The 12,941-nt window shown below is 52.0% G+C and overlaps 5 protein-coding genes across 7 annotated transcripts; 3 read left to right on the forward strand and 2 right to left on the reverse strand.

Annotated features, from left to right (window-relative positions):
• Nucleotides 1–458: 458 nt before the first annotated feature.
• Nucleotides 459–1,487, reverse strand: PV07_01254 (uncharacterized protein; the record flags this gene model as incomplete). Its single annotated transcript, XM_016387764.1, has 2 exons — nucleotides 459–1,080; nucleotides 1,132–1,487. 2 exons carry the CDS (start codon nucleotides 1,485–1,487, stop codon nucleotides 459–461), a joined length of 978 nt encoding a protein of 325 aa, XP_016254692.1.
• A 1,360-nt stretch (nucleotides 1,488–2,847) lies between these two features.
• Nucleotides 2,848–6,359, forward strand: PV07_01255. Of its 3 annotated transcripts, XM_016387767.1 has the most exons (3): nucleotides 2,848–3,385; nucleotides 3,445–3,514; nucleotides 3,594–6,359. In XM_016387767.1, exon 3 carries the CDS (start codon nucleotides 4,544–4,546, stop codon nucleotides 6,182–6,184), a length of 1,641 nt encoding a protein of 546 aa, XP_016254695.1. In that variant the 5' UTR covers nucleotides 2,848–3,385; nucleotides 3,445–3,514; nucleotides 3,594–4,543; the 3' UTR covers nucleotides 6,185–6,359. The 3 variants fall into 3 exon arrangements, with proteins under 3 accessions (XP_016254695.1, XP_016254694.1, XP_016254693.1); XM_016387766.1 differs by having other exon boundaries at nucleotides 2,848–3,514; XM_016387765.1 differs by having other exon boundaries at nucleotides 3,445–6,359.
• On the reverse strand, nucleotides 6,209–7,300 carry PV07_01256 (ribonucleoprotein-associated protein). Its single transcript, XM_016387768.1, has 3 exons — nucleotides 7,028–7,300; nucleotides 6,896–6,951; nucleotides 6,209–6,833 (listed from the first exon to the last, which is right to left on the reverse strand). The coding sequence occupies exons 1-3, from the start codon at nucleotides 7,087–7,089 to the stop codon at nucleotides 6,571–6,573; spliced, it is 381 nt and encodes a 126-aa protein (XP_016254696.1). The 5' UTR covers nucleotides 7,090–7,300; the 3' UTR covers nucleotides 6,209–6,570.
• Nucleotides 7,301–7,434: 134 nt separating this feature from the next.
• On the forward strand, nucleotides 7,435–8,787 carry PV07_01257 (V-type proton ATPase proteolipid subunit). Its single transcript, XM_016387769.1, has 4 exons — nucleotides 7,435–7,598; nucleotides 7,747–7,759; nucleotides 7,882–8,011; nucleotides 8,073–8,787. The coding sequence occupies exons 1-4, from the start codon at nucleotides 7,582–7,584 to the stop codon at nucleotides 8,396–8,398; spliced, it is 486 nt and encodes a 161-aa protein (XP_016254697.1). The 5' UTR covers nucleotides 7,435–7,581; the 3' UTR covers nucleotides 8,399–8,787.
• A 1,769-nt stretch (nucleotides 8,788–10,556) lies between these two features.
• Nucleotides 10,557–12,675, forward strand: PV07_01258 (uncharacterized protein; the record flags this gene model as incomplete). Its single annotated transcript, XM_016387770.1, has 2 exons — nucleotides 10,557–10,658; nucleotides 10,789–12,675. The coding sequence occupies 2 exons, from the start codon at nucleotides 10,557–10,559 to the stop codon at nucleotides 12,673–12,675; spliced, it is 1,989 nt and encodes a 662-aa protein (XP_016254698.1).
• Nucleotides 12,676–12,941: the final 266 nt, after the last annotated feature.

The raw sequence follows: 12,941 nt of genomic DNA on the forward strand, positions 1-12,941 counted from the left end.
CAAAAGCCCGTCGGGACTTGGATCTTGGTCGCGTAGGTTTCAATGGTGGGCTGCAGGGCTGCTGGACAGTTGGTTGATGATGTGATCCGTCGCCGTGGGAAGATTCCTTCAACACCCCCCCACGCCGATGTTCCGCCAATGGCCTCCAACAGAGCGTACACCAAGCCCCGATTGCTTACCAAATCGTACAGCACCGATGGTGACAAGGTCGTTGATGTGTTTGGCAAGATGGCTCGCCAAAAGGATGACTGATCTAGCTGCAGCTGGCATCTGGGTTCCTTTTGGCTCAATAAAGGCACGCACAACCAATTGATATCTGGTTTTGGTCACTGAATCTGCCAGAAGAGGCAGGTTAACATAACTCAAAGCGAGATTCACAGGGCCAAGAGTAACCACTATCTGATGCGAATTCGTTATTCAAGAAATTCCGATCCGAGGCTACACGAACAAACTCAAATCTACAGCTTGGGCTTGCCTCTTGGGTCTGGCCCCTTTTCGCCAATATCGATCTGTTCCCACCAGGGATATGCAGCTGGGGCATCCTGAGGCAACTGCCCGGTGAAGTTGACCGGTCTCTTCTCCAAGAAGCTCTGAACACCTTCAAGATTGTCCTTGCTCCCAAACAAGCCGTGGATGACCTTGGAATCAAGAAGATGGGCACCCTCTGCACTGTCCGCTCCTCGGTACATAAGCTCCCTCATGAGCTTTGTCGAGACGGTCGATGTATTCTTTGCAACCTCATCCGCAAGCTCGAGTGCTCGAGCCAAGGTTGCCTCTGGCGTTGGACATAGCTCAGAGAAAAGAGTGCCAAACAGCGGGCTCTCTGCAGGATACACGGAGCCGGTCGTGGTCAAATGCAGGGCTCTGGAATGGCCAATCAACCGCGGGAGGAAGAAGGAGGAGCAGGCTTCCATGATGAGCCCTCGTCTACTGAACACGAAGCCAATCTTGGCTTTCGCATATGCGATTCGGATGCATGCTGGTAGGCACATGGTAATGCCGACACCGACAGCCGCACCTTGGATGGCAGCGATGGTTGGCTTGGAACAGTGGTGGATTGCCAAAGAAGTTCTCCCTCCGCTGCGTGAACAGGTCAGCATTGGCCTTCGTATATTCAAGGGGCCTCCCTACCCATCTCTGTGATCTACATCACGTTCTGTTTTGGGATTCTTAACCTCGCCAGTTGTATCTTTTGCTCCCAAGAATCCAATCTCCAGATCAGCTCCTGCGCAGAAGCTCCGTCCCGCACCGGTCAAGACAACTACCTTGACCCGTGGATCAATGTCGATGAGTTCGTAAACCCGTTCCATATCTTCCCGCATTTGATCGGTGAAGGCATTGTGTTTCTGCGGTCTATTTAATGTTATGATAAGCACCGGTGTAGGTGTTGGCGAGGATTCGGGGACGTGAGAGACTTTGATCTGCTTGAGAGGAAGGGTAGCGTAGGAATCGGGGATCTGCAGAGGTGGGTGAGGTCTGGGAGGCATTTTGGATGAGACGACCAGGCGCGTGGAGTTGTGGATGGCAGAAAGTGGGAGGAATACACAGAGATGTCAAGATGTCTTCGGTATCCTTCTCGTTGGGTTTTTGGACATGTCGAGTATTTGGTTTCGATCAGTTACCCTCGGCTTAAGCTCACAGCTCACACCGCGGCTCCTAGGTACTTGGTGGACTTGGAGAGCTCATGCGGGGGGTTAACCGGCGGCTTGGGCCTCTCTCGGTCACGGTAGCAGCAGGCTGCATTCTCGATGAAGCCGAAATCTTCGCTATATCGGGTCAGGCCCCTAATAGGCATTCCGGTGGTTGTCGTGGTCGGTTGTCCATGGGAGCTGCGTCGAACGAGCAGTGTTAGCTTGATGATGCTTGCCTGCCTTCGTTGAGAGCACACCGCTCGTCATGGAGGGTGGCTGGAGGGTTTGACGCAGGACGGTGGCCCGAGAGTTGGGGATGTCATGCTATGCCTGCGGTTGCATCTTTGGTAAGGCTAAGCCTAGGCGGATGGTGAACTCGTCAGTGCTGTAGTTGTGCTAAGTATCTGTGATCTTTGTGTCGATGGAAGAGCTTGAAGCTCTCTGATGTAGGTGGTCTTTTAGCTAGATACACACGAACTACGAACTTCCGATCTGCCTGCGGCCAGCCAAAACATGCATAAACAATCCCTTCGCACCTAGTTGTGAACATCACATCAACGGATTTGATTCGAAGACCTTGCTGATCGCTCCTCAGAGCTTACAGTTGTTAATTACTCTGCGTTCACTTCTCAACAATACGTGCAACATTCTCAACAATTGGCAGCGCTCCAGGGCTGTTTGTTGCTGACACCCATCACCAACTCCCTTTTCAGTTTCAATTTCCTCCGTCTGCCCAAGCGTGATTCTACTTCACAATCCAGTCCAGAAAAATCTCTCTTCTCCAAAGCTTTGCTCAAGGCAAATGGACAATGATGAAAAGGATGGAAGGAGCCAAAAAATACGCGGATAAGAGCCCCGAAGGACACTTAATGGCGACATCCACCGCGATGTGCAATGCAGGGACACCGCCATAGCAAACCCACTTCTTGAGCTAGGTTGCTCCCACAAGGTCTATCATCATGTTAGCCATTTGCATTGTCATCATAGTTAGGGGGTGGTTTAGGGAGAACGCACAAGTATGACTTTTTTCAAAGGGGACTGGGGGAAGCAAGGTATTTAAGCAAAAATTCTCGCCAAGCCTCCCCCCTGTCAGTATCGCCCATGCACTGCAGTCATCATCACGCTAAAAGCCCAAGACTCACTAACAACTGACCCTTTGCTAGCGCCTGTATTCGCTGCTATGGACATTCACGCCTCATTTCTCGAATTCCCCCTCCCATGTGATGCCTTTCTTGAATATTATTGCTGTTGCAGCTTTCGATGAGGCGGAAGCTCAGTCTTGGGACAGATTCCTTACTTTTTCTTACCTTTACGTACTCAATGCACTACAAAGTCCTTGTGCTTGCATTTCTCGTGGCACGTTCCTCCTGAATGCCAATCTCCGATGTGGACACCGCGGGGGATTAGTATGGATCAAGCAGGCAGGCAGATCACCTTCAGACGAGTTCTCATTCCCGTCGGATCCTCGAAATACTACTACGAGGGACTTTGGGGACAGCAGCGAACTTATTCGTACATAGGTCATTGGCTCCAACTCCACCACGTTTCAAGTGTTGCAGCATGACCAGCGTCAGCACAGGACACTTCAAGAAGTCGGTTGGCGGGATTCTTCAGCGGCAGGATCCAATACTGGCTGTCGACTCGGCGTGCCTTTGGGGGGCGGCACCGCGATGACAAATTGAGACCTCTGGGAGGTGTCCGTGACTATGAGAGGAATAATGCGACGGCACCGGGATGCAGATAACACGGTAATGGTATACCAGACTCTACCGTGGAGTGAGAGTATCTTTGCGTGGAATTCTCAAAATTCCAGGACATCGCCTGCAAAACGGCTTTCGGACTGTCAGCGTGACAAAAGCAAATTACAGAAAACAGAGACCAAGGTAACGATGCTCTCTTCCCCTCGAAAGCTTTGCACAGACAAACGCATTGATAAAGAGCCAACCCGATTCTGTGACGAAGATGTTGAGTATATGGTGTACGACTCCAAATGTCTCGAGCGCACCGGCGCAGCAGACAGCCAACATGAAGGAGGGTACCCATTCTCTTGCAAAGGTAATGGGCCATCACTCTTGCCTTCACACCGACCAACTAAGAGTCCAGCTACCAATGGGTGGCTCTCAAGGTTTGTTGAAAGAGATTCTCCGTATCATGAAAGTCAGGCTCTGGCGCAGCTGAAGAACAGGCACAACAGGGATTCCACACGATGATCTGGGTAAAAATAATCCGGTTAGCAGCCTCCTCGCTTCTTGGCTGATGAGAACACAAATGAAAAGACATCTCGGAGACACTTGCGATGCATCGATTGTTCCACAATTGTATCGGCGTTCATTTACCCAACATTCATTGAGCACGATAGTTCTTCAGTCACACGATATGAAAAGAGAACAGACCCTGTTCCCTCTTCGCATAATCTCTCGGAGCCGTCTCGATTCATCCTTCGGTATTGCCCACGGCCGCTGCCTCCAATCAGTCGGTGACTTCTCATCTGCTGGAGCTGTGAAGAGCATCCTGAGCAGGTGATAGCATTGCTTTCAGGGTCCTAGTAGAGAGTCTCACTGTCGGTATTAGGCACCCTAAGCCACTATTAGTCCCAGCTTGCTGCCAGTGGTTATGACGTAATGCCGTAAGTGGAATGTTTCCCGAGTCGCCTCCCGTTGTTGGACCGCGAATGGATGGACCATGGACGCGACCTGTTACGTGTCTGTGACATGGCAATTCGCTGAAAGTGGCAAAGTACGCATCTATTCCAACTGCTACTCGTTCTGCCTATTCAATTCACGAGGGCACTCTTCTCTGATGCTGTCAAGATGACTTCCCTCTACCAGGGACAGTCATCACTCTGCGCACAGGGCTGAACACATACAGTTCTGCTTAGTGTCACCCTCTCGACAGGCAACGTTTGTCCTTGTATGAACTGTATACGATTCACCGAGTGCGCACGGTATAAAATGGCTCCTGGATCCAATTCTCAGTTGAGCGAATCGTGGGTGGTTGAGGACGACGGTGACGAGAGGATCAGTTGGGACGAACGTTCTGCAGAGTCGGAGCTGGACGAAGAACCAAAGGTTGCAGTCCAAAACGAGCACGAACCCAAGGTGACCAGAGTTATTCCGCAGAGACGCAAGTCTCCCAGACTGTCCACGCCGACAGCACCAGAACCAGAGTTCATTATGCCATCCTTGGCAACCAGTGTCGCGCCTTCAGAGAAGATTGTGCGGAGAGGGAAACCGTCGGTCACGGCCAAGGTGCTTTCATCAAAGCAGCAGACAGCACAAGTCCGCTCAAGTCGAATGAATCAAACACAAGCGGCCAACACAACGACTTCGCCGGTGGCGGACAAGATAGTCCTGGTGCTGGTGCATGCTGCGGAATGGCTGCTCGATATCCTAGGGCAGACGCTGAAGACCTTGAAGCGGCCCATCTCTTGGCTGCTCGCGGCATATCTCTTTTTCGGCATATTGATGCTTTTGCAAAACCTCCTGACCACCTCCATCTATACGGCGCTATCCCCTATATGTCGCATTCCCGGCGTGTCTCTTCTCAATCTTCCACTCTGTCAGTTTGCTTCATCCAACAATGACAAACCGACTCTCCCTGATGGGGCTTCTGCGCCCGTCGAGTTCGACGCCCTCATGAAGACGCAATCCCACTTCGAAGAGATCTTGTCTGAATCTGCGGCCGGTGTTGCTTTGCCTCTGGACATGAAACGATCCGAGACTTCGATTCGCGATCTGCGGCAGATTGTGCGGTACTCGCAGCTCGCCTCCCGCAACGAAATGGTTCTCGAATTCGACGGGTTCATCGAGACCGCTCGCATAGCATCATACGACCTCCAGAAATTCAATTCGCACGTCGGCCGCGGTGTGGACATTGTTCTGAGCACAGCGCGTTGGACGCAACGGGTGCTCGATGACATGGCAGTCAAGCAATCTTCTCGAGGCATCATCCCGGGTTTCATACAAGACAAGCTTCTGGCTCCTTTCAAGCCGATACAATTCACCGAAGCAAGGCTCCTCGACCAATATATCTCTCACACGCGGATAGTATCCGAAGAGATCGAGCGTTTGATCGAAGAGGCCCAAGCTTTACTTTTGGTCCTGCAGAACCTCGAAGATCGACTCGACGTGATCCACGCGATCGCATTACGCGACAACATCGCCGCCCAGGCTGGCAAGGATGAGATCCTCTCGCATCTCTGGACCCTGCTGGGCGGCAATCGGGCCAAGTTGGGCAAGTACAACAACCAACTGACACTTCTAAGACAAGTGGGCCAGTATCGGAAAGTTGCATGGGCGCATGTTTCAGCTACGATCCTTAAGCTGCAGGCCATGGGTGCAGAGCTGGAGGAGCTACGTACGAGGGTGTCAAGTGCCGAAGTACTAAGAGGGCACAAGGAGATCCCGCTCGCGGTGCATGTAGAGAACATAAGGTTGGGAGTGCAGCGGCTCGAGGAGGGCAGGGAGAAGGCCAGGCGGCTTGAGCAGAGCCATGTGAGAAGGGTTATCGAAGGGGCGGACCAAGGGAATGTCATGGCGTTAGGACAGGCTTGAGGGCAGCGAACACTGTCAACGATTGTAATGATTTGATTGCGTGCACATTCAGCGACAACAAGGTTGCAAGGGGACGGATAAGGATCGGTCGGATAATGTATCAAAGCAGGTATCACATGGCAGATGGTCTGGCCCTACTCGGTATACGAGTTGTGAATGCAGCTTTATTGTGTTGTGGTAGATTTTGTTTTTGCAGCCTCGTGTTCTCACACTCTTTGTGTCTCGTGTTTTGCAATGGAACGGGTTGCATATTACACCATTAGAGGTGGAATATGCCATGGCACCCAGCACTCATTCCCATTGTCGCACAGCACCCTTCGCAACCCCATTACCTCCCAGTCCACAGAGTCACGCCTGTCCCATTTCCACTCCTCAACTCCTCCAACCTAGATCATCAATCTCTCCACGCGGTTCTTCAACTCGCGGATTTGGGGCATCAAATCACTGGACTCGTTGGTCGTGATGCTCGCCGCAATAACCGCCCGCGAAACACCACAAGCTCTGCCCAGCGCCGTCTTGGAATTAACATAGACATACGGCACGTTCTTGTCTTCGGCGAGGAGGGGAAGGTGCAGGAGAATCGCGAGCGGAGAAGTGTCGGCGGCCAGGACGATGAGCTCGGCGGTGCCGCGGTTGAGGGTTTTGGTTGCTGGTGCAGAACAGGGTCAGTATACCAGGAATGAGATCGGGGGAGGAAGCGGAGAAACTCACTTTCGTTTGCGCCTTTTCTCAGCTGGCGGTGGTGAGAGGCCTGCTGGACGGTGTCCCTGCAACCTCGAGTCAGCGCGGTGTTGTAAGGACAGCGGTGGAAGGCCTTCTGGCGAAGGAGAAGCAAAGACTTACAGAATCTTCTGCGACAGCGCTTCGTCGGCCAGAGGCCACGCAGCGCTCGGGTTGTCGGCCATTTTTGTGGTATGCGGGTTTGATATTTCGAAATTGTTCGATCGAGCGGGACGCAACACACTGGTTGCTGTGGGAGGATCGAAGTTTTCGGGAATTCGAGCTTGAAGGAGAGTTGTAGTCTAATAAACAAGCTTGTAGCAAAGGGTTCCTTGCGTTGGCTCGCCCTTTGCTTGTGCGGTGAAGAATGTCACACTGAACGACCCTGAGTGTTGGTGAGTCTATCAAAAAATTAATTCTCGGGGATCTTAAAAGTTTACGCGGAGGCACAGAAGAACTCGGCCGACTTTCCTTTGCGGGAGGCCGCCAAGTTGGAGCTTCCCCTTCGAACTCGACCTTCGAAACATCATCACCCATTTCCTGCTCAGCACTGAAAACCCATTCCATTCCTGCTCAAATCCATCATCGCCGTCAAGCTCTTTTCGCTTCGTCCGACTATCGCAGCACCTATTGATCGAATTAGGAGCTATCACGAGCGAATCAGGCAGCCAGTCAAGATGTCTTCCGATCTCTGGTATGTGTTCCTGGTGCCCCCCATGCTCCCCGATTCCCTTCAGCCTGCGCCCGTCTCCACGATAAGGTGGATGGAGCTACTACTCAACACCGCCTTCCATTCGACTTCCTTCTTGAGATATATGGTACTGACATGTCTGCTTCTTTAGTCCCGTCTATGCGGTATGTTATGCTTCCCTACGCGATATGCCACCTCATCTACCTTGACGCTTTCCTCTCCCACTCTTTGTTCGTCCGAAAACGCTTTTGTGGAAGAGAGAGCTGACTGTCTCAATGTTGACTAGCCCTTCTTTGGCGCCATGGGTTGCACATCTGCCATCGTCTTCACATGCTTTGGCGCCGCATACGGAACCGCGAAGTCTGGCGTCGGCATCTCCGCTATGGGTGTCCTTAGACCGGATCTCATTGTCAAGAGTATGAACTGCTGAAGCTCCTATGCTCCTCCGCAATCGACCAGGAGAGCTGACAAGTACAGATATCGTCCCCGTCATTATGGCCGGTATCATCGGTATCTACGGCCTGGTCGTTTCCGTCTTGATCTCCGACAACCTCTCCCAAAAGGAAGCACTGTTCACCAGCTTCATTCAACTTGGTGCTGGCTTGTCCGTGGGTCTCGCTGGTCTCGCTGCCGGCTTTGCAATTGGCATTGTCGGTGATGCTGGTGTTCGTGGCACCGCCCAGCAACCCCGTTTGTTTGTTGGCATGATCCTCATCCTGATTTTCGCCGAAGTGTTGGGTCTCTACGGGTTGATCGTTGCGCTTCTGATGAACTCAAAGGCGCAGACCGATGTAACCTGCTAGAGTGGGAGAGGAGTGTGAGCAAGACCCCGGGGAAGAGAGGATTGGCGGCTGCAATGGAGCGCCATGAGAAGGACGGAAGACAAGAGGGGATGGAGATCGAGATGAAATGAGACCGTGGATGGTATCCATCAAACGAGACTGACAATTGCCAATATGTCCTGTGTCAGCCATGAAACCAACGTCAATTACCACCGAGAACCGACAACCACCACGGCACCCACATTAGGGGCAGCCATTTTTGCAAAGACTTGTCCTTGAACCCGAATGCTTGTTATGTATGAATGCTAGAGCTTTTGATCACAGATCAGGCGGCGCAAGTTGATTGCTCGCTCGCAGGGCTAGGGCTACGGATCGTATAGTATAGTGTATTAAACCGGATTAAACCTCAATCCCTGGAGAGAAAGGTCCTTTTCATCTTTTCCTCTTTTTTTAAATACAATCTCAGCCCTGTTTGCTACAAAAGTACCCGTGGCAGGATCCCACGACTTGGCGATGTCGTGTCTCGACATAGGATCCAAGTTCACACTCGCAACGAGCTTGACAAAATGCATAGAAGCGCCAGCCAGGTACTACAACTTAAGCCCACCTACCCAACTATGCAGGTATGTATTTGCACAGAGGACGGATATCCTGTGCAGAGAGGCTGAGCTGTTGGAAAGCAGTAGTTCCGTTTCGTCCGTCGACGGCGCGGCAATGCGGACTCGGTTAATCGTTTTACAGCTCTACTATAGGCACTCATGCCTCCTGGAGTATAGCTACGTACAGTACCGAGCTGAGTGTTAGGTACCGAGGATACCTAGCCATCTTCCTTGCTAGCCACATGCATATGTCAGAGTAGTATCCTCACTATCAGAAGATTCCTCGCGAACCAAAAAACCCAAGTACTCTATGCGGATCGATCGCAGGGGATGGAGGAAGCCCTTACAACCTTAGCCCCGACGGGTTGGTTGGCTGAGCCTCACCTAGCACTCCCAGGGGTAACACACTGAAATGCAAGCAGAGCGCAGGTTGGCCCCTCGATCGATCGACTACACCTACGTCTCAACCGAAACCTGCTTCCGACCATCGCCTGGGCATTTGCGCTGCTGCCAAACAATATCGCAGCCGACATCACCGACTCGAAGACCACGTGAGTATATATTCAGGAATGCAGGTTTACGACAAAGAGTGTTCTTCCTTGCAAGATTCTTCGGCGGATTCAGTCCTTGCCCTTCCATTGACCAGGTACTGAGCCATACCTCTCTGGTGCTCGAACCGCTGGGGATCGGGATTACGTGTTGAGGGTTCATAAGCTGGTGTCACCGAACCAAAGGAAACAGCGCCCGACAGCTGATCTCCCCCCTTTCCCCCACCTCGCCCTACAAAAAAGGTGGGAAAAGAAAGCACTACCTATACAGAACTGGTCCCTGAGCAAGCGGCACCACTAGGAGCCGCAGAAGTCTCCGCGTCGCCAAAATAGACGCAATGAGGCCCTCGCTTTGCCAGCAGAAGCCACCCACTCATTTCAGATGTTCAGGACGTGAGCCGCAACAAGAACCCAACTAGTAACGAGGATGGTGAAGCTCGCTCGATTAATACCCATCATCCCCAGGAAATGAGCCAGGAAACTCATACGATCCACCTCAACATCTGCCGCATCGCCTCAGCATTGTACCCAGCATTTGCACCGGCATAAGTGATGGTTCTTTTTGGCTTGCTATCTGAAGAATGGTGGGTGCGTGCTAACAACCAAGCACCTCACAGCGGCTATGCTCTCGATTTAGGACTGATTGCTCCTGCCACGGGCCAGCACGCTGGCGAATCAATTGGTACCTCGAAAGCGAGCTCACAAATGTGCCTCTGCAGGGTGACACGAACGTACCCCCCTTCCTTATTTTTGTTCCTGACTTCAGCCTAATCTCAACATTAGGTGTCTCAGGAGACTCTGCACGGGGCTCCTCTTCTTTGTAGGACCAATAGCCTTCCTATTGGGGTTAGGGCAACATTTTTGTTGTTGACGTTGCAACGCATTGTTTGTTCGGACACTCTTGTTGGAATGCAGGATTCTCGCTTTGCCTGCTCTTGACCGCGTGTGCCTTTATTTGTTTCTATTCACTGTTTCCATGCTCAGCACATCCTAAGTTTGAAAGGCCAACGCAATCGTCTCACGTTCGTCGCTATGCCTGGAGGAAGGAAGACAAAGAAGGCCCCGCCGGCATCAAAATCTGGAACGAAGTCGAAGAGGTCCAGACAGGTCACCTCCCGACCCGCTCACAAAATGGTAACATACAAAGCTCACCGCATGTTCAATTTTGTTTGCCTTGTCGCCACTGGAAGTTTGTGTTTTTCCCTGGTGTGGAATGGTAAAGATCTCTTGAGGTTCAATTTCTGACGCGTTGTATCTACAAAAGGCTTCCAAAGACACAAATACCACGCCAATTCCTTCCCCAAAGCGTGTGACGAGATCTAGCCTGAGGTCTCACCTGCCCACCAATCTGCCAGACAGACCCACGGAAGACGATCCAGAGGCGTTGCTTCGAATATCACGCAAGAAGAAAAGAGAAGCAAAAGCTGCTGCAGAGTCTCAGGAGGTCCCTGAAAAAAGCCAGACCAAAGACCAAATCAGAGACCTTGCTCAAAGTGCCGAAGTTGCTTCCGCAGGTGTTTGCGCTCGTGTTCACGAAGACAATACTGACGACGAGGAGGGCTCCGAAGAGCGGGAAGATCGCGCTGCATCACAAGATATAGACGAAGAGCAGGGGTTCAACAGCAGCTGGGGCTATCCACCTCCCTTGGATGACGACGAGGACTCATCACAATATAGAGAAGAGCAGGAGTTCAATCGCAGCTGGGGCTATCTACCTCCCTTGGATGACGACGAGGACTCATCACAAAATATAGACCCAGAGCAGGAGTTCAATCGCAGCTGGGGCTATCTACCTCCCTTGGATGACGAGGCTGCAGCGATCATCGAAGCTATCATTGCAAATCCCGACATGGCTCTAACGCTCTCAAGGATCAACCCAACTCACGAGGACTTTAGCGAGGGCCTCAGCCTCAGAAATGTCCTCTTAACCCAAAGCACAGATCCCGACCCCTATGCCGACCAAATTCAAAACCTCAAATCACCCGTACTTGTCGAGGAGACCGAGGCAGAAAGAGATTCTCACGGACGGATCTGGGCATTGGATCGAGCGAAGATTGGCCAAGGCTCGAACGAGGCGCTCTTTCAGAGAACGCTGATGATGGACCTGATAGGCCGACACCTTTTCATCTACAACAGAGAGCGCGCAAAGTCCGATTATCTCGATTTCAGCGTCGAAGAATTATGGACTTGCCCGCCGATGCCGAGTCGAGCCTATTATCAAGGAGATCCCTTCCTGTCACAGCCTAAGCCAGATCTTGCGGTTTGTTTCCGTAGAGAAGCAACCATACCTAACAATCTGTGGTTTCTACTTCCGAAAGCAACAAGGGGACTTGCCTGCTTTGAGCGCAAGAACGCGACCGGCCACGGCAAAATATTCAATTTTCTCACTATTGAAGCCAAGAAGGACAAGACTTCGACCGATGACGTGGTCGGAAAATGTCAAAGTCTGAACAATGCGAGTCAGGCTCTACACAATATGTTCGAATTCTTCCGAGAAGCTGGTCACGAAGACACCTTCTTTGCCAAAGTGAGATTCTTCTCGGCGGTAGCTAGTTCAGAAGGCGTGCTGATTCGCATTCATCGAGCAACCGAAGAACGGTCTGGACAGGGACTCATCGTGCCGGGAAGACAAGATTACCCTCTCGAGTTCGAGTTTCAAGATTTTGCGCACATCCCCAAATCCCAGTTCGATCGGGCCACGGTTCTGAAGACATTCGAAAAGATCATGATCGGGTATGGGGTGGGGGTACTCCGTGACTTGATCCAAACCGCGGCTGCAGCTATCGTTGAAAAACTAAAGAGCGATCCCAAACAGCGTAAGCTGAGAAACAATCCTCATTTCTATCGATATGATCAAATCTTTGTCAGGCCTAAGAGCGGGATTCCATCATGGCTGGAAAACCTGGACTCGACACAGGCGGTGTCCACGAACGCGAGGACATTCGAGGCGCCCAGTCACGCATATTCTCAAGCGAACAACTCCACTGCCAGGACGCGAAGTGGTTCAGCAACTCCAACGCAAGACCAGATTCCGGGGCCTAGCCAACCGACCACAGGTAGAGGGGAGAAGCGACCAAGATCGCCGCCTCCGGGTAAGATGTCGGCGTCTGGACCGGAACGAAAGCGAAGAGCGAAGGGTCGACTTCCTTGAATGCGCCAGTCGAGGACGTCTGATGACTTGCCATGTCGGGCGCCGGAGGGTTGAAGGAGCCATGTCCACGCTCTTTTGGTCGAATGTTGAAGGAGGCCATGCATGGGCAGGAGGTCACGCACGGGCAGGAGGCCATGCGCGGCACCATTGAAACGTCCCTCTAGATTTGGGCATGCGAGGCTGGGATGGTCGTGGTACGGGTTTGGAAGGCTTCCAGAAACGGTCTTACGCGGTTCAAAAAAAAGATGTCGGGCAATGGCAAGCAC

The sequence above is a fragment of the Cladophialophora immunda genome (genome assembly GCF_000835495.1).
Source record: "Cladophialophora immunda strain CBS 83496 unplaced genomic scaffold supercont1.1, whole genome shotgun sequence".
NCBI lineage: Eukaryota > Fungi > Ascomycota > Eurotiomycetes > Chaetothyriales > Herpotrichiellaceae > Cladophialophora > Cladophialophora immunda.

Coding starts and splice junctions, on each gene's coding strand:
- PV07_01255 (XM_016387766.1), top strand. CDS start 4,544: ATGAACTGTATACGATTCACCGAGTGCGCACGGTATAAAATGGCTCCT.
- PV07_01256 (XM_016387768.1), bottom strand. CDS start 7,089: ATGGCCGACAACCCGAGCGCTGCGTGGCCTCTGGCCGACGAAGCGCTG. Junction 6,952..7,027: donor GCGCTGTCGCAGAAGATTCT/GTAAGTCTTTGC, acceptor TCGAGGTTGCAG/GGACACCGTCCAGCAGGCCT. Junction 6,834..6,895: donor GAGAAAAGGCGCAAACGAAA/GTGAGTTTCTCC, acceptor GTTCTGCACCAG/CAACCAAAACCCTCAACCGC.
- PV07_01257 (XM_016387769.1), top strand. Junction 8,012..8,072: donor ACCGGATCTCATTGTCAAGA/GTATGAACTGCT, acceptor TGACAAGTACAG/ATATCGTCCCCGTCATTATG.